This window comes from Gymnoscopelus braueri, assembly GCF_963280865.1.
Source record: "Gymnoscopelus braueri genome assembly, chromosome: 16".
NCBI lineage: Eukaryota > Metazoa > Chordata > Actinopteri > Myctophiformes > Myctophidae > Gymnoscopelus > Gymnoscopelus braueri.
The window spans coordinates 22187395-22206482 of record NC_137616.1 but is presented as its reverse complement, the minus strand read 5'-3'; the positions used below and the strand labels follow the sequence as shown (position 1 = coordinate 22206482).

At 44.3% G+C, this 19088-nt stretch overlaps 1 protein-coding gene across 1 annotated transcript; it reads left to right on the top strand.

The window, feature by feature from the left end:
- Nucleotides 1-502: 502 nt before the first annotated feature.
- Nucleotides 503-17328, top strand: dnajc15 (DnaJ (Hsp40) homolog, subfamily C, member 15). Its single transcript, XM_080453108.1, has 6 exons — nt 503-619; nt 8835-8886; nt 11042-11115; nt 11731-11807; nt 15709-15779; nt 16558-17328. Exons 1-6 carry the CDS (start codon nt 530-532, stop codon nt 16626-16628), a joined length of 435 nt encoding a protein of 144 aa, XP_080309234.1. The 5' UTR covers nt 503-529; the 3' UTR covers nt 16629-17328.
- Nucleotides 17329-19088: the final 1760 nt, after the last annotated feature.

Here is a 19088-nt window from a genome sequence, read left to right as displayed (position 1 = left end):
AGTATTCCAACAGTTTTTGAGTAAAAACTCTATATCACTAAACATGTTTTATTGTTGATTCTTATTAGGCGACTGACCTCTGGTGGTACAAAACCACATTGCACCTACACACTATAGGTGCTGTAATTGGCCAGTTGGTTGTCAGGCAACCGCAACTGTTGGCCAATCATCACGTGCCCATCCCCCCGGACTATGGAATCTAAACTGGTTCCGTTCAGCGTTGCCATGTACGCTTATTATAAGCGACGTTGGCCTTCTTTTTCTATGAAGTTGCTTGTAATTTGTAAATATTGGTAGTTGCGGCTTGCTTCTAAAGTGTAGTAATGTAAATGAAAATAGTAGATCTACAATCGCGAGGCGTTGTGAGCTTCTAGCTATTTTCAAATGGTACAAATATGCAGTAGCCAGGTTTAAAGAGCTTTTGGGCTTGTTTTCAAAGACCTGGTTGCTTATTTCTCTCACAAACTCTGGCAACGCTAATTACGTCCTTGTCCTTCAGGCTCTGAGCAGTGACAGCGGTGAAGGCAGCATGGCGCAGGCCGGAGGAGAGTCGTTACGCTACGCTGAATACTCATCCCAGACTAACGTTAGGAGTGACGCAGATATAGATAGAAGACTGGTAAGATCATACATTCATGTTTTACCAAGAAGACATTTATGACTTAAACTATTAGGCCTAGTAAACCACCAGACAATCCTCCTCCTTTAGCCATGTTGACAATAGCATGATGTAATGGGGTCAATAACCGTCAATTAATACCTGATTTAATTCCACCTTCAGTGGTTCATAACGTGTGCTGTACGCAGTTAGAGGTTACAGTAGGTTACACATTGACACTTAATTCATTTTGAGATTTCAGTAGACATGTATCATGGTTTTGCCCTTGTATACATTCTGTGATGCTGGAGCAGGCAGTGGTGGAAAAGTAACTGAGTACATGTACTCAAGTACCGTACATAAGTACAGTTTAGAGGTATTCTTACTTTACTGGAGTACTACAAATTGCAATACTTTTACTTCTACTCCACTACATCTCACAGGCAAATGATCACTACAATCATTTGAAAACTTTAGTTACTTTGTAGATTTGGATGATTATTACAAAACATACATTAACTCATTGACTGCCAGAGTTAAAACCTCGTTCATAGCTGCCCTTGCCAGCTATTTTGAGCATTCTGACCAATCTTCGCAGACCAACAGAAGATTTTCTGCTAGGACTATGAACACATGGAATATCTCAAATCGAAGAATAGAATCTCTGCTTTAATCATGAAAAGAAAGTGAGTTGATAGCATGTTCAGTTTTTTAGCTAGAGGTAGTTGAATACAGCTCGTTTTCACCAAAAACTGCTCTTTTTCTCTAGAAAGAGAGTTATGGCCATTTTAGTGAAATGGACACATGCAGGCAGAAAAATCATTTCAAAAGTGATCTGACATTTATTTGCACCTTCAGTGACATCAGTCATCTCAAAAGTAGTAGTTTTAAAAAATATATATGCATTTGAATTACCTTTTATGGTGCCGTTTATACCTATGCCCTTTACTGTTTCACTCCAAAGTGCAAGATTATTTCAGCTCATTCAAACTCAAGTTATATTCATCAAATAACATAAATAATAATTCAAAATGTCATATATAGAAATAGAAAATGTCAGAAAGGTTTCACAAAAAACAGACCCTCAAGCACTAAAGAGATTCGACCCGTTTATTTTAGCCTTCAGTGAGTGACACACATCTGTACATCAGACATCAGAGAAAAGTGCATTGTTATTACACTGTAACATTGTCCCAGGTTCACTTTCCATGTATTCACACATTATTTGATGTTTTACTATGATCACAGACAGGGGAGATAAGGAGAAGAAGAGATCGTTGCGGAGAAAGAGACAGAAAGTTATTCAAAATAACCAATATTTCACCTTGGTGTGATACAGTGTGTAACACTCCTTCGCATGGAGGGGCATCTTACAGCTATTGCACATCAACCTCGTCTCGCTCCTGTGTCCCTTTCGGGAACAGACCCTGCACGCCCTCACTGCACACTCTCTTTTGGCCGTGGGGGGGATTGCGACAAGATGATGCGCTGCTAGATCACAATTCAGCCTGCTCTGAGGGTCTTTTCTTGATGCTCTAGGCTCTCTAGGAAAACGTTCAGGGAGGAGGGCGGGGAGGGGGGCGGGGAGGGGGCCACGGCGGCGGGCGGGGAGGGGGCCACGGCGGGGGCCACGGCGGCGGGCGGGGAGGGGGCTCACCTTGTGGATTCTTTGCTTTGTAAATGATGAAGGCGTTGTACAGGGAGATTTGGAGGAGGTACATAGCAAACTTGCTGGTCCACTTTGCTGTCTTTCTGACGAAAGGATAATAGCTAATGTTTTGGTCCAGCCTGTCCACTCCGTTCATGTACTTGTTGTAAGAAAGGACACAAACTGGCTTCTCTTGTGGCACACTCTCTCTGTGATGTTTCTGTTTCACCATGCCGGCTTCCATCTCATCCTTGTGGATGGTTGTGATCATTCGGACGATTCGCTTGTCTCTCCATGTCAGTAACATGACTTTGCCATTGTGACGCATCATTCTCTCTCCGACCTTCAGGCTGGAATTTGTCACCTCTCTCAGCACTAGTGGTTCGCCTCTTTTCTTCCTCCAGGTACCACAGCCATAGGTTTTCAGGCCAAGAAGAAGTTCAAACAGCTTGACAGAATTGTAAAAATTGTCCATATACAATCTAAAACCAAAACCTTTCAAGTCAGAGAGGAGGAAAAGAATAGTGAATTCTAGGGAGTCGCCTAGTCTACAATATGGCTTCATGTTATAACAGTACCCTGATTCCGAATCACATAGAATATAGGACTTGATGCCATATTTGATTGGCTTCTGTGGGTTGTACACCTTGAAGGCTAAGCGCCCTCGCCACAGAAGCATCCCTTCATCAATGCTGATGTTTTGACTGGGACAATACAGCTCTTGGAATCTTGCGAGTAGGTACTTCAACAGTGGGCGCACTTTGTAGAACTTGTCATCAGCATCAATACAGTCATTGTCACTGAAGTGCAGAAACCTCCATATTATTTGGTACCTGTTTCGAGACATGGTCTTACCGAAGTATGGAGTAGTTAGTGCCTCCACAGTGGACCAATAAAGTTCGAGTTCAGGTTTTTGCATAAGGCCAGTGAGGAACTGTAGGCCGAGGAAGTTTTTTAGTTCTCCCACTTTGACACGTTTCCATGCCAGTGTTCTGCCATGTGGATACTCCCTCAGTTCATCTCTGATGTACTGCTGTGCGTAGAGATTGGTTTGCACGCATATTCTCTCTAGCAGCTCGTCGGTGAGGATAAGAGCCAGGTAGTCAACAGGATCAACTGACTGAATCTCAGCTGCAGCGTGGCGAGGACCGGGAACGGCAGTGAAGGGAATGTCCACCGGAGGTTGCCAGTCGGAGTCCTGCCACACAGTGGCTTCAGCTGAGGGCTTCCCACCAGCACCTGTAAATTATAGAAATATATAATTACCATAAAATACATATCTTTTTATTTGTGTGGTACAGGTGTGATGAGCAGAACAGAACAAGTCCTTACCTCTTTTTTTACGGTGTGGTACTGCGGTTGCATACGATGCTGCCGCCTCCTCCTCCTCCTCCTCCTCTTCCTCTTCCTCTTCCTCATCCTCATCACTACTGTCTGAGATCACAGTAAAACATAATGTGGTAAATATATGTCCCAAACACTAAAAGGTCACACACAAAAGGACACACGCACACAGTGTCCTAGATATGGAAGCATGTCTATACATCATTACAGTGCAGACTGGATGTATGGAGACAAATTGTAGTACAGTGAACACATGGAAAGTGAACTGGTGACTGGTGTCATCACTAGGACAATGTTATTGTGTAATACATTTCTTTCTGTGTGTGTGTGTGTGTGTGTGTGTCACAGACAGACTGTCTGTGACACACACACACACACAGCAAATGTGAATATAGAGATGAATTACCTTCCCCAAGACATGCAGATGATCTGCCTGCTTTTGCTGCCGTCTGTCTCCGCAACACTCTCTTCTTCTCCTTATCTCCCCTGCCTGTGATCATAGTAAACATCAAATAATGTGTGAATACATGGAAAGTGAGCTGGTGACATCACTAGGACGTCTGTCTGTCTGTCTGTCTGTCTGTCTGTGTGTGTGTGTCACAGACAGACTGTCTGTGACACACACAGCAAATGTGTATATAGAATGAATTACCTTCCCCAAGACATGCAGATGATCCACCTGCTTTTGCTGCCGTCTTTCTCCGCAACGCTCTCTTCTTCTCCTTATCTCCCCTGCCTGTGATCATAGTAAACATCAAATAATGTGTGAATACATGGAAAGTGAGCTGGTGACATCACTAGGACAATGTTATGTGTAATACATTTCTGTGTGTGTGTGTGTGTGTGTGTGTCACAGACAGACTGTCTGTGACACACACAGCAAATGTGAATATAGAGATGAATTACCTTCCCCAAGACATGCAGATGATCCACCTGCTTTTGCTGCCGTCTTTCTCCGCAACGCTCTCTTCTCCTTATCTCCCCTGCCTGTGATCATAGTAAACATCAAATAATGTGTGAATACATGGAAAGTGAGCTGGTGACATCACTAGGACAATGTTATGTGTAATACATTTCTGTGTGTGTGTGTGTGTGTGTGTGTGTCACAGACAGACTGTCTGTGACACACACAGCAAATGTGAATATAGAGATGAATTACCTTCCCCAAGACATGCAGCTGCTCCTCCTGCTCTTGCTGCCGTCTTTCTCCTCAAAACTATCTCCTTCTCCTTACCTCCCCTGTCTGTGATCATAGTAAAACATCAAACAATGTGATAAATATAATGTACAATTAGGTTCCCAGCCAGCATGTCTCAAACACTTTGTCTATGACACCAATCCATTGGGGTCCTAGATATTCAATTCAACATATAAACATATGGTGCAAATGTGAAGGTAGAAACTTGTTACCTTTCCCAAAAAAGACAGAAGATCTGGCACCCTTTCTCCTGCCTCCTCTTTCTTCATCTTCATCTGAAACCAAATATCAAATACTTTAGTAAACAGAATCAAAACGCTGAATGTTGTTTACATGACCTGCCCTGAAGATTTTGACAAATGACAGTGGATCAGAGGTGGGGGCTTCTAGTGCACCTGGCCACCCCAAAACCACATCTAAAATACTCTTCAGTAAATTGAAAACATCATCAAAGGGACTTGAAAATCATTGTTGACATAGCCTTATGATGACCCCATCAAAGGATTTGTTGTTATTTACACAACCTAACCTCTCTTCCCTTCGAAGTATGCCCCCACACCCCCCCAAAAAATTAGCCAGATCTACAAGTCTACTGCCCCATAGTAAATTCATAAGCTTCATCATAATCAAATAGATCACATGCATAGACCCATGACAAAATACATAATATTCATTCATTATTATTATTGGCTGATAAGAGTGCAATACCACATACACTGTGTGTGTGTGTGTGTGTGTGTGTGTGTGTGTGTGTGTGTGTGTGTGTGTGTGTGTGACAGTATGTCTGTCTGTGACACACACACACACACACACACACACACACACACACACACACACACACACACACACACACTAGATCTACAAATATATACTCTTCACTCATTTGAAAATAACATCAAAGGGACTTGAAAATCATTGTTGACATAGCCTTATGACGACCCACAACAAAGGATTTGTTGTTATTTACACGACCTAACCGCTCTTCCTTTTGAAGTATGCCCCCACACACCCCCCCCCCAAAAAAATGAGCCAGATCTACAAGTCTACTGTCCCATAGTAAAGTCATAAGCTTCATCATAATAAAATATATCACATGCATAGATTCAGAATACATAATATTCATTCATAAAATACTTTCTACATAAGTAAAGCATGATAAAGCATGACTTGCGTCTTTTTTTTACACACACGCATCTCCATGCATTGTGAGCTTGTAGATCGGCTATATTCACTTCATCAAAATATGAAATAGGGCCATATCAATATAAAAAATGTTGTGATGATAAAAACAAAGTCTTACCACTGGTAAACGCTGTCCTACTCTTCGTGGGGCTTGGCTGCCAGCCAATAGACCCGACATCGTCGTCGCTAAAGCTGCTCTCTTCCCCATCGGAGGTCTCAGCTGGGCGAACCCACGCTGCCTTCGGTCTCCCGCTCCGTCGCACCCCGTCCGGGGTATCGATCTCGGGTACTGCTGGTGGTACATCCTCGGGTACTGGTGGTACATCCTCCGGTACCGGTGGTACTGGTAAATCCTCTTTTTTCAAGTCCTCTGGTACCTTCAACTTCAAGTACTCGAATATATGCGGAGGAGCCTCAGGTGGCGGTTCTGATGGCCGCTGTACCTTGACGTCCTCCGGTACGAGGTTAGGTCGCGGCTTTACCGGGGCTGCGGGTGACGATGACCGCTGTTGTACCTTCACGTCCTCCGGATCGAGGTTAGGTCGCGGCTCTAAGGCTGCGGGTGATGACTGCTGTACATTCACGTCCTCCGGTACGAGGTTAGGTCGCGGGGGTAATGGCAGTGGTGCTTGCGGGAGTTGGAGTGGTCGCTGGGGCGCTGTAAAGGACATGCAGTCCTCCAACCTCCGTTGACCCTGGTCCCTCTGGGGCTCGACATGTTTGGACTTTCTGCCCCGTTTCCCTACCATCTTTCCTACAATCTCGCCTGGCACTCACCTAAATCTCTCGCACCTCGCCGCCCTCTACCTCCACACTCTCGGCTCCGTCCACCAGACCACCACCTCCTCCCCTCTCCCTCACCTAAACCTTCCGACACCCCGGGTCCACCACCTCTCCTCTCCCTCAACTATATTTACAATTTCTACAACTAAAATAAAGAAACTAAACTCACTATAACTAACTGAAATCAAAATAACTCTCTTTCTCTCTCGATTGCTCTGCTCCGTCTCTCGTAACTCTCTGTCTTGTGTTTGTTTGTTGCATGCTCAAGGCAGCATTTGGTACTACAGTTTGTTTTTGTACTTTTTTGGTGTGATCACATGACTTTTCCGATCACATGACTTTTCTTTTCATGTAGTAGTAAGATATGAAGACACAGGTTGCATAAGACCACAATATATATTAAACTACAAAAAAGACCATAGATCGCGTTAATGCGTTCTTGGCGGCCAAGCGCACTATTTATTAGATCGCATTAATGCGTTAATGGCGGCCAATGAGTTAACCACTTCAGCCTTATACACATACTTTGGCTTTTTGAAAATATCTACAAAAATCTACAAGCTCACAACATTGGGAGCTTGTAGATCTGCTATTTTCAAAATATTTTTATAAATTAGACAACTTGAAATTGGACATTCTGCACAATGAGTACTTTTACTTGTGGTAATTTTAAGTATATTTTTATGGCAATACTTACAATACCAAAAAATGGCAAATCTACAAGCTCACAATGCATTGCAATGTGATGTGAGCTACATGTGAGGTAGATCTGTTATTTTCACTGAACGCTCACCTATTGTAACATGCCCAGCCCAGCATAGGGGTGCTTCATGCTAGTGTTCATGTGGTTTAGATTAGTGATCATTTAATAAAAAGAGTAAATCTGCCAATATCAATATTCTAGTCAACATTATCAAGTCAAGAAATGTGAGTACTTCTTCCACCACTTTATACAGGTAGGTGTGTTATCTTGATGCAGGCAGGCAGACAGACAGGTCATGCATGCAGGTCAAAATGTGGTTGGCTCAATTGTTAGCTTTAGCAGCACGTGTTTTGCCTCAAACAGCAATACACATCCTCCTGTATTTGAACCGGTGTGTTTCTGTGCGTTATTATGTCAAAGCATGGTGGGACAGGCTGGAAGGAACTGCTCCTACCAGACCAGTGCCCTTGAGAGCTTGGAGTTGGTCCTCGGGACACTGCTGCTCTTACTCTTACTGATTGATGGCTCAGGTGCAGAGGATCAATAAGTACAGTTTACAGTAAAGGGTGTAACTCAACCAACTTATTCAGACAGTGTTGTCAGCACATTCAGTGCCCCCCAAGGAAAGGATAGGGGAGGGAAGGGGCGAGGAGGAGAGTGGGCGGGATTAATCGGCTGTGACCTCACTGCCGAAGGTTCAAAGTTCAGATTTTTTGGGTGTAATTGAGGTCATAAAACCCCCAAAAAACATAAAAAATAAAAAAAGTGAAAATGAATGTCATAGAACCTTTAACACCAGAAATGACCCCCCCCCCACTGTTTACTGTACATATACGTTTATTGCTACTAGTGTTGATGATGTCTTGTATATTATTGTATGTCTTTAAATGTCTTGATGAATTTAATACACAGGACCACGATGGAAACAAGCCCTTAGGGCTTTAATTTGTGTTATCCTTTTAGCATCATTGTATAATCGTACCTCTGTACTATTTGCAAACTGTTAATAAAGTGTTCAATCAATCAATCGATCAGTCAAACATATGAAGTAATTTAGACACCTGTGCCCAATAGAATCTAGTGATTTGTCTTTGAATACATGAGGATTTTTCAAATATGTACAGCATATAATGAACTTGTAAATTATTCATCTTAACCCATTTAGACCTGGAACGCATCTGTGTCACTTTAGGTTTCTTTGGCTATTCAAAAATAGCAGATATACAAGCTCATGCCGCGCTATGAGCTTGTAGATCTGCTATTTTTGATTTTTGTATTGATTTTTTTTTTTTAAATGTTAGGATTTAGAAAACATTTTTAAGAATCGCCTCAGCTCTTAATGGTTTAACCTGTCTACCTTTTATGTTGTTTTTGCCAGGGTCAAACTCTAATAGCAGTTGGACTTGGAGTAGCAGCTGCAGGCTTTGCAGGTAAGATTCCAGAAGACAAGCACTCGGGCGGGGCAGAGTGGTAAAGTCCCTGCCCACCACCACGGAGGTAGTGGGTTCGAATCCACCGTGGTGCATTAGGCTTTGTCGGGCGTCTATATGAACCCAATTGGCCTGTGTTCGGGGGAGGTAAGGCGGGCGGGTGGAGGGGGTGATATTGGTTGTTGCATGTACTCCTACGGGCTGGGGTGGCACCTGTCAGCAGGGAGTGTTGGGCGGGAGGAGTAGGATGAAGGCTCTCTTAAGGGCCCGTACACACTGCAGGAGATTGGGTCCGATATTGCTGTCGCCGAAATTTTTTGGCGCTCGCCGACAAAACCTCCCGATCTGACACAGATCGGCCTTTGATCGGCGAGCTAATGCTCGCTCTGTGTGAAAGGCACAGCGACACGATCTGGCCACGATCATCCGCTCTGGGATGGCTTTGCGACCGTTTTCAGATAACTACCATGTTAGATATTCAGCTCTGTCCCAGACAGGAGATCGGACAGTATCATACATTATGAAAGGGTCTGCGAGGAGATCCACGCTACAGCCAATGAGAGCACATTACAGCCACCGTGGCCAGGGGAGCGTCGCTGGATCTGACCACAACAAACAGTCCCGCAATATTACCGTCCAGACCTGTATTAAGTTAACATTATAAAACAAAATGAGAGAGTGAGCGAGCCTGGTGGGCTGTTTATTTTAGAGGAATTGTACAGAGAGAGAGAGAGAGAGAGAGACAGACAGAGAGTGAGAGCGAGCTCTGTGTGTGTGTGTGTGTGTGTGTGTGTGTGTGTGTGTGTGCAGCATGTGCACGCTGTTTCTGAACAGCGTTGCCAGATGTTGCGAGAGAAATAAGCAACCAGGTCTATGAAAACAAGCCCAAGAAAAGGCCACTTGAGCACTTTAAACCTATTTACAAATACATTGGATATTTGAAAATAGCCGATCTACAAGCTCACAACGCGTCGCAGCTATTTTCAAAGAAAAATCTTGAGAAAATTGTGGAATATTTTCCAAATCCACACAAATCTTGTATGGGGGTCTATGATGGCACAACATATTTACAGAAGGGGGGTCTGCGGACAAATACATATTATGTGTTGTTTAAACCACTGGTTTAAACAACATTAGGAAACAAGGCCAAATAAGCAACTACACAAATAAGCCCAAAAAATGCACCCCGCAACAACCAATATTTACAAGCAACTCTACAGAAAAACAAGCCCAAAGTCGCTTATAATAAGCGGACATGGCAACGCTGTCACTGACCGCTTCTGCGCACTTGACGTGCGAGAGAGAGAGAGAGAGAAAGAGCGAGAGAGGGGAGAGAGAGAAAGAGCGAGAGAGGGGGGAGAGGGAGAGAGGCATATCACGGGATACGTCGATTAAAATGAATTGGAATAAACTCAAATGTATGTATTGGGTCTGACTCTGGAGATAGCATCCTAGTGAACTATCCTACAGTGTGTCAGCCCTTGTCGGGGATCAATCCTGTTGTGAAGACCACAACGATATTATGACAGACGATTTCAAGAAATAAACTCCTGCAGTGTGTTATGCTTAACGATCAGATGACCCCCCGACCACTTTAAGGTCCTGCAGTCTGTAGTCCTCCTGGTGGGGGCTCCTCACTGGCTGGTGAGTCAGTAGGATACGACAGCAGTGACAACACAGAAATGTGTGTGGGGAGGAATCAATTGGCATAACAACTAAATTGGTGAGAAAAAGGGGGTAAAAACGTATTGGCTACTCTAAATAAAAAATAAAAGATTCAAGAAGACAGAAAGTGTTGCTGTTACCTGACTTATGGTTTTAGTTGAAGACATGATCGTATTAGAATAGTTGTAATGTCATTTTTTTAGTCAAATAAAGTTGACATTTGCGCGGTGGAACTCCCTTTCTTAAATTTAAGTAGAGTTTTACAGAGCATTCTTGTTCCATAGGATATATGGACTTTAATGTCTGTGTAGCTGTACATGTTTGCCGAACTTTGCATGGCAATTCTGGATATTTTAGCTTCATCAGTGATTTGGTAGCACTGATTATGGTTTTCTGGATGTTTTGCTTCTAGTAGAACATGAGCTCTTTATCAAGATCATTGTGACTGTGACTGTAACTTCTTGACTGTCTGTTGTTGTCCGATGTTTAGGCCGCTATGCATTCCAGTTGTGGAAGCCGCTTGGACAGGTTTGGACAGAGACCATCAGGAAGATGCCCACATCAGTGAGTAATGAATGAACCCTCATATGTCTGTGTACCGTGATGTTCAATTAGTCCTAGCTCAAGCCGGCTCCCGCAGTCTGCAAATGTTACATTCTCTCACAGAAATGCCAAAAACCATTCCTATCACCATTTGATTATCTTATAGTTAGACTGTTGCCCTCTTTTAGCATTTTTAGCCAATGTCCTGCCTTCAGCAATAACTGCTGTTTTGTCTTTTAAATGTGAGGTCTCTTGCCAATAGTGTCGCACACTGAAAATAGCTAATCTACAAGCTCACAATGAGTCACAAACGTATTGTTAGCTTGTAGATCTGCTATTTTAGGTGCGCGAAAAGTCTTTATATGTCAAGATTTTATTATAACAAAACTTATTTCTCATCACTGAGTCCTCCTGATAACATGATGCCCTATTAGTGAAACCTGCCCCCCTGAATTCTCTTGCTTTCATCAGGCTAGACTGAAAAACCTGGGATGTCTTGCTGTAATTTACCATAGAGACAACTTTAAAATGTCAACTTCCTGTTGATTTTACTATTTTCCTCCTAATAAAAATAGCATTGTTACTTGAACGTATGCATGTATCCTTTGATATAAAACAATACTGTTTTGTATCTAGACCTTCTCGTCATATTACAAAGGCGGCTTTGAACAGAAGATGACCAAAAGAGAAGCAAGCCTTGTCCTTGGCATCAGGTAAGGTCAAATGAATGTTAATTTGCGTGAGCACGTGCAAATGTATTTTGGCCAAACGGTCTTGTTCTGATAAATGTACAATTTATTTCCCTTAGTTAGGTCAGGTGTAGTATAGTATTATGTTGGATCCACTAGATGACAGTGTGGTCCTTCACTGCAACTGTGTGCATGGCGTGTGTTTCAGATTGTAAAATGCAGCTGCTGAACATTCTGACCTGCATCTAGAGATGCAGAAGATTTTGTTTATCCATTATTACCAGTTCAGTTTAAACTTGGAACTGCCAGGGAAAACTAAGGGTTACTTCCGTAACCCCGGTTTTGTAAATTGCGAACGAGTTGTTCACATATGGGAAACAGCGCCCTCTGGCGATGATATAGAAGCTTCACATTCACTCCCTCAGGGCCAAACCCTTTTTGGCCCGATGGGTCTTCCGTCGCTTTCCGGTAATCCACTCCCGAAGGTATTATAGGAGACCGGAATGCGGAAGTCGTTCTCTTGATACACCAGCTTCCTTCTGCCTACGGTGAAGCAAAAAGAAGGGTGTTTCTGTGAACAACTCGTTCGCAATTTACAAAACCGGGGTTACGGAAGTAACCCTTAGTTTTGCTACATTGCTCTCTCGTTGTTCACATATGGGAGATATAAACCCCCGGAATGTATCTACAAATCGAGATACCACAATACCTGCCCCAGTACCGGGCGCCAGGGCCCCGCCCCCCCCAGGGGCGTGGCCCTCAGCACCCAGACGCCATCAGACCCACCGGGTCTGAGGCAAGGATCAGGAAAGTAGGGCCCTGACAACCCATTGTCAGCCCTAAGATCTAAAAAACATGCACAGCCTGTCCATCTTAGTGGAGGGCCCTAACAGACCGAAGTCCGCCTTACTGACCTAAGGCCCGGACTTCGGCCTATGACATACTAAGCACAAGGGCATGAACAGATCCTACATCCGTTCTATGCCCCTACCCACCTTCAGGTGGAAGCCACACCCAGGACTGCGAGCGCCGAGGAAGACGCCGCCACGTCCAGGCTAGAAAAAACAGCGAAAGTCAAGGAGACTACCAACTCGCTGTCATGTAGACGTCCTGAAAGACACGCCTCTGCAGAGGGCCCAGGACGTCAACACCCCCTAGGAGGCACAAGGGCATGAACCGACCTTACGTCTGTTCCATGCATCTACCCCACCGTCAGGTGGAAACCGCGCCCAGGACTGCGTGCGCCATGGAGGGCGCTGCCACGTCCAGGCCAAAGAGAGCAGCGAAAGTCGAGGTAGACGACTAACTTGCTGCCGTGTAGGCGTCCTGAAAAACATACCTCTGCAGAGGGCCCAGGACGTCGACACACCCCTAGTAGAGTGCGCTCTCAGGCCGTCAGGCACTGGGGCTCCGCTACTAGTGTATGCCAGGCGAATAGCATCCAAAAATCCACCGGGAAGGCGTTGACTAAGCCACCGCCTTCCCCGTGACCGGGGCCCCAAAGAAACGAACAACCGGCTGGGTCGGTTCTGGGCCACAGTCCTCCGGACATACACCCCCAGGGCCTTCACTGGCCAGAGACAGTGCAGCCTCCGATCCTCCTCCGGGCAACCGGAGGCAGGTGAAAAGCCACCACCTCAGTAGGCTTTAACCACTGCTAGGTAGTCTTGGGGACAAACGCCGGGTTGGGTTTGAAGACAACCCTACCGTCACCCCCAGCGAACCTCATGCACTCTGGAGTCACCGAGAGGGCACGAATATCGCTCACCCGTTCCGCTGTCAACAGCGCAACCAGGAGTACCGTTTTGAACGTGAGGAACTTTGGTTCCTCCGTCTTCAACGGCTCAAAAGGACTGAATTTTGACGTGACCCGTGTAGCATGTGACGGTTTAGGCCCGTCACTACGCCTACGTTCCGTCCAACGACCACCAACCGTTGGATGATGATCGTTGGCTCATTTTCATTTCAGATGTAAAACTTACTTGTTGCAATTTGTTTCTTAATACACAAACACTTGTCATAGAAAAAAACATTCTGAGCAACAATAACATCGGACACAGATACATGCACGTTCAAGTAACTTGTACTTCTGGAGTGTGTGTGTGTGTCGGGACTTCTTCCAGGGGCTAGAGGAACGATCCTTCGCCGTTTCCGCTGGCTCCAGTGAAGACTTTGCTGTATTTCGTTGCGATTCCATGTTTTTAATACACAAACCTTGGTCATGACAAACAATCGAGCAAACAACAGCAGGGGGGCACAGAGGCATGCACGGTCATGTAAACTTGTACCCTGATATGTGTGTGCGTGTCGCACAAGTGCATGCACATTCACGTTGTTTAGTGGCTCGGGGTGCAACTTTCTGTCGCCGTTAGCTCCGGTGAGGATCTCGTCCTCTTCACACATTGACAACAATAACAGCAGGAGACACAATAGCATGCACACTCAGGAAATCTGCTCTGGCCTGTGTGTGTGTGTGTGTGTGTGTGTGTGTGTTTTGCAAAATCTTCTTTATAGCATACACAGTCAGACGATCTGCTCTGGCATGTGTGTGTGTATCTTGCAAAACATTTTTCCTTCAAGGCATGCACAGTCAGACAATCCGCTCTGGCACGTGTGTGTGTGTTTTTCAATCTTCTTTCTTTCGGTGCTTGGCGAGCGATCCTCCGTCGCGTCTGCCAGCTCTGGTGAAGATCATCTCTTTATCCGGCCACTTTATCCAGGTGCAAAACCCCCGTCTGGGAGGAGGGGGCCTCTCTTCGGTGGGATTTGGAAGGCGGGGAGGCGGTCGCTGTCCCTCCGGTCGCGCTGCTCGCCTCTGGTTGGCAGCGGGTGGGGCGGAGGAAGACTGGGAAAAGCAACTGGACCTACCTGCCGGATCTGTGGTGAACCACCGTACCCTTCCGTGGGTGACGCACAAAACCGAGTACTCTACCAGCCCATCCTGTGGAGTATTAGTTGAGAAAGATCTCCTGTGTGAGGCGTCGCATCTCAGCTAGCGCTGGTATAGCGGCGTCTCCGGTCTCGAGTTGCTTTTTAAATTACACAGACACTTACTTTGTCATGGAAAAACATTTCGAGCCACACAAACAAAAGGAAACACATAGGCATGCACATTCAGCCAGATCTGTACGCTGAGGTGTGTGTCGCGGCTTCTTCCAGGGCTGGAGAGCCTAAGGGAAGGTGGCGAGAACTGAGCCTGGTGGTCCACTATGGCGCGTGCGTCATGGTAGACTGAGTGTCCCACTCATCCAGGGGCTGGGAGCAGGAACGGGTGTCGCGTCGTCGCCGGGGGGGGGGAGGAGAGATCCACGCTGGCTCCCCGGTCGTGGCGATCGGCGGTAGTGTCGGGCTCTCGTCGAACCATCGTAAAGGACGTAGTTGGCTAGGCTAGGCTAGACTAGGCTAAAGCCACTGAGCAAGCTAGAGGCCAGGCTAAGCTAAAAGCTAGCTAGCCAAGGTAACTAGTCTGGTTAGTTTAACGTCCGTAGAATGCTGTGTTTTCCTCATCCGGAAAAGCACAGCGGGGATAGGAGGGAGAGAAGGAGGTCTGGGGAACTCTGTGGACCGAGAATCCGACCAGTCGCTCTAGAGTTTTGATGACCCGCAGATCTCGATCTATTGTAGATTTGTCGTGAAGCTCCTTACCTTCATCGTAGGCAGAAGGAAGCCAAGAGAACGACTTCCGCATTCCGGTCTCCTATAATACCTTCGGGAGTGGATTACCGGAAAGCGACGGAAGACCCATCGGGCCAAAAAGGGTTTGGCCCTGAGGGAGTGAATGTGAAGCTTCTATATCATCGCCAGAGGGCGCTGTTTCCCATATGTGAACAACGAGAGAGCAATGTAGCAAAACCTGGTTGGATTTATTTTTCATTGGCAATTGTCTTTAATTGATTTTTGAAAAAGTGTTGTGTCTTGTGTCCAGTCCTGTCGGTACTAAGGCCAAGGTACGAGAGGCTCATCGAAGGATGATGGTCCTAAACCACCCAGATAAAGGTAAACTAATGCCTCCAATCAGCCCTTTGTGGCAGACAGTGGTACATTAATTTCCATGCATTGCCTTGTTTCCTGGGGACTCAGTTACTTACTAATGATGATCACATAGGCACAGACTTAATCTTGGCATCTTGGGTTAAAATCCAGCCCAATAAATGGCTGTAAAGGTAGGGTACGTGATATTCTTTTGTTAAATAGCTCTATATTCTGATTGCTAGTGTTTGTTCAGTTACAGGGGTCTCCCCAGCTCTTTAAATACAAAATGTATTTTCAGGTCGAGATGCCAATTTTATCCAATCAGGAGAGAGAACTTTCACAGGATAAACAAGTGAAATTGGAAATGATGAAACAAAGAAATGATCAGACAAAATCCAAATGGGAGCTTGAGCTGATAAATGGGTACATAAATTGGCTGAAATTGGCAACCCACCTGAAATTGTATTTTCTGTTATTACTGAGCTGGACAGATGAGGAGACTGTTACTGTTACTGAACAAACACTCTAGCAATGAATAATCTCAGAATATAGAGCTTTACCCTTTTAACAAAAAACTACTTATTTTAATCAAAAAATATCAAAATGTATAAGTTGGATCTGTACTTTAACTTTTCAAACTTCTCACTCTCCAATTAATAATTTCAACTGTGGAATAGTTGCATTCACTTTGCCAGTGAATCTACCTCTCTCAACAGTCTTGAGATCCAAACTGCTTGAAAGTTTCTTCTCTCATAAACACTTGCTGTCTCTCACCTTTTTTATTTGTGTACACCATATGCAGGTGGATCTCCGTACCTTGCGGCCAAGATCAACGAGGCCAAAGACCTTTTGGACAAGGAGATGAGAAAATGAACTGGACCATAGACTTGACAGTCTAGTCTTTTGATGTGATCTGAGAAGCCCTCACATCCCCTCCCCCCTGCCCAAGACATTTATGATGATGTTCTGCACTCTATTGAGATGAGCCGACTCAGCCATTCTCATGAAAGTCAGCAAAGAATTCTTCTCTTGCTGCACTTTCTACTGCCCTGCTTCTGCCTCATCTCCCAGTGCCCAGCTTACATGGCCGTCTCTCCCTGCCTCCAACTCCAGACCTTATTCACCATATCATCAAAGGCAATTAAGATGTGATGCTTCTTGTAATCTCACTTGTTTTCTCTCACCACTCTGAAGCATTGTTTAAACTCTTTAGTTGGGTTGGGTGTTATCTACTCAAGGATGCATTATGTCTGGTGGCCATGAAAAGAAAAAGGATCACAGAGTTCCCCCAGAACACAGTTATTAAAATGATTTAGCTCTTTATACTTCAGCAGACCATACAGCATTAGAAGTTCTGAAACGACGTGCAGTGGACAACTTAGTCTTGTATGTGAGACAATTTATTTTTGCAGAAACTACAGTACAGTAAAATGAAAAACGGTGTGGGTCAAATAGTTGCTGGCAACTGCACGAAAGTAATCTGAGGAGGAGCCATACATTTGTGTTCTTAACTTGTTTGTGATGGCATATTGTTGTTGTATTGTATTGTATTAATAAAAGAACATTGCTTATATATTGGTGCTCCTTACATTTTGGTGGGTGCTCCTCTTTTAAATGTAAAGTTAATTTCAATCCCTGATATACTGTGCACAGCCCATAACCCAAAGTCTGCAAATACTTTGACGGCTCAAATCCCTGGGGATGGACTAGTTTATTATATTTTAGTTTACATTTTCACTGTCATTCTTATTATATTTTAGTTTACATTTTCACTGTCATTCTCATATTTTAACATACTCATACACTTTGCTCTTGTATTCATTGTTTTAATGCACACATTCATGTATATATTAAATATGAATAATATAGGATTATGTGTAGGTTGCAATCAGCATGGAATGGGGAAAAGAGACCATGGAAGAGACATGAGTACTTGAGCAAGCATTGGTGTATTACTGATGTACTAACACAACACCCTTTAATGCCTAACCCATGTGTCATATTCAATATGCGTTTGTGATAGACTGAAGACTTAACAACAGCTCTGTTCGGGCTGTCATAGTGTTTCCCCTACTATTGCCTTGGGGGGCACAGGGCCGCCCACTCAATGGGACACTTGGTAGATCCCCACGCGACTGTAGGTCAGTTTGTGATAGAGCACATACTGAGGCAATATAAATTATATGCCCGGGCCCAGACTAGATTAGACAATTTAAGTCAATATATCATGGCAATATCATGGGTTTTTTTGTCCATATTCTGGCATGCCATTTAGTGAAAGATTAGATGCTGCGCAAACTTGGACAACATATCTTGGTCAGAGGTATTGAACTCTCAACCTCTGCTGTAAGAGGTACATCTAAAAGAGAGCATGAGGAAGAAAGTGAGCTGCCTCCATGCTACTCGCCTTAAGTTACAAAAACTGAAAATGAAGATTACCAGGACCAAGATTCAAACCCACAACCTTCGACTTGTGAAGCTTTTGCTTTTGTCTTGTACTACTACACTTTCCACACCCACATGCATTTTATGTTTATATTTAATGTTGAAGGGAGAGGTGAAAGGTCATGGTCAAAAGGTGAAAATCCTTAGCAAACACCTCTCCCTTGACAGAATGACGAAGAGAAAAGGAATAAGTCTAACCATCTCAGGGTAACTAACCTCTGTAACTGAATTTTGTTCAAAATAAATGTGTGAATAATTAAGACAAGGGTGTCACGATTCCCCAAATCCACAATTAAATTTAAGATTTGATTCCATTTTCAATCAAAACTTTTAATCCTGGTCGCTTTTTGCAGGTGATGAATCTCGAGCTGTTGTACCCTTCTGCCTGCTAGTGGCTCTTCTTTAAACTGCAGTGTGTTGTACAGGTCAAACAGGTAGGTGCAATTCAAGCTGCTATAGCAACTTGACTTGTACTTCAAGGTGACAAATCATTTTTTAAATTTCAATTGATTTTCGTGACCCCTGTCCATGGGGGGATCTAAAGATCAGACTCTCCGCATTGAGATTCCATGTTCAAATCCCAGTCCTTCTTTGGTTCATTGCTTTTCAACTTTACTAACTGAAGGCTGACATATAAACACTTCAAGAATACTAAGAGACATCTGCTGAGAGACAGTGAGAGCTGGTGTAATGGGATAGTGATCAGACTCTCGGCAGTCGGCACAGAGGTTCCATGGTCAAATCCCAGTCGTCCCATATTTCAATGTTGTAGTACTTTGAAATTTTCAACGCCAAAATACAAAAAAGCAAGTGAAAAGCACTAGATGACACCTAGTGAGAGATGGTGTAATGGGATAGTGATCAGACTCTCAGCACAGGTTCCCTGAT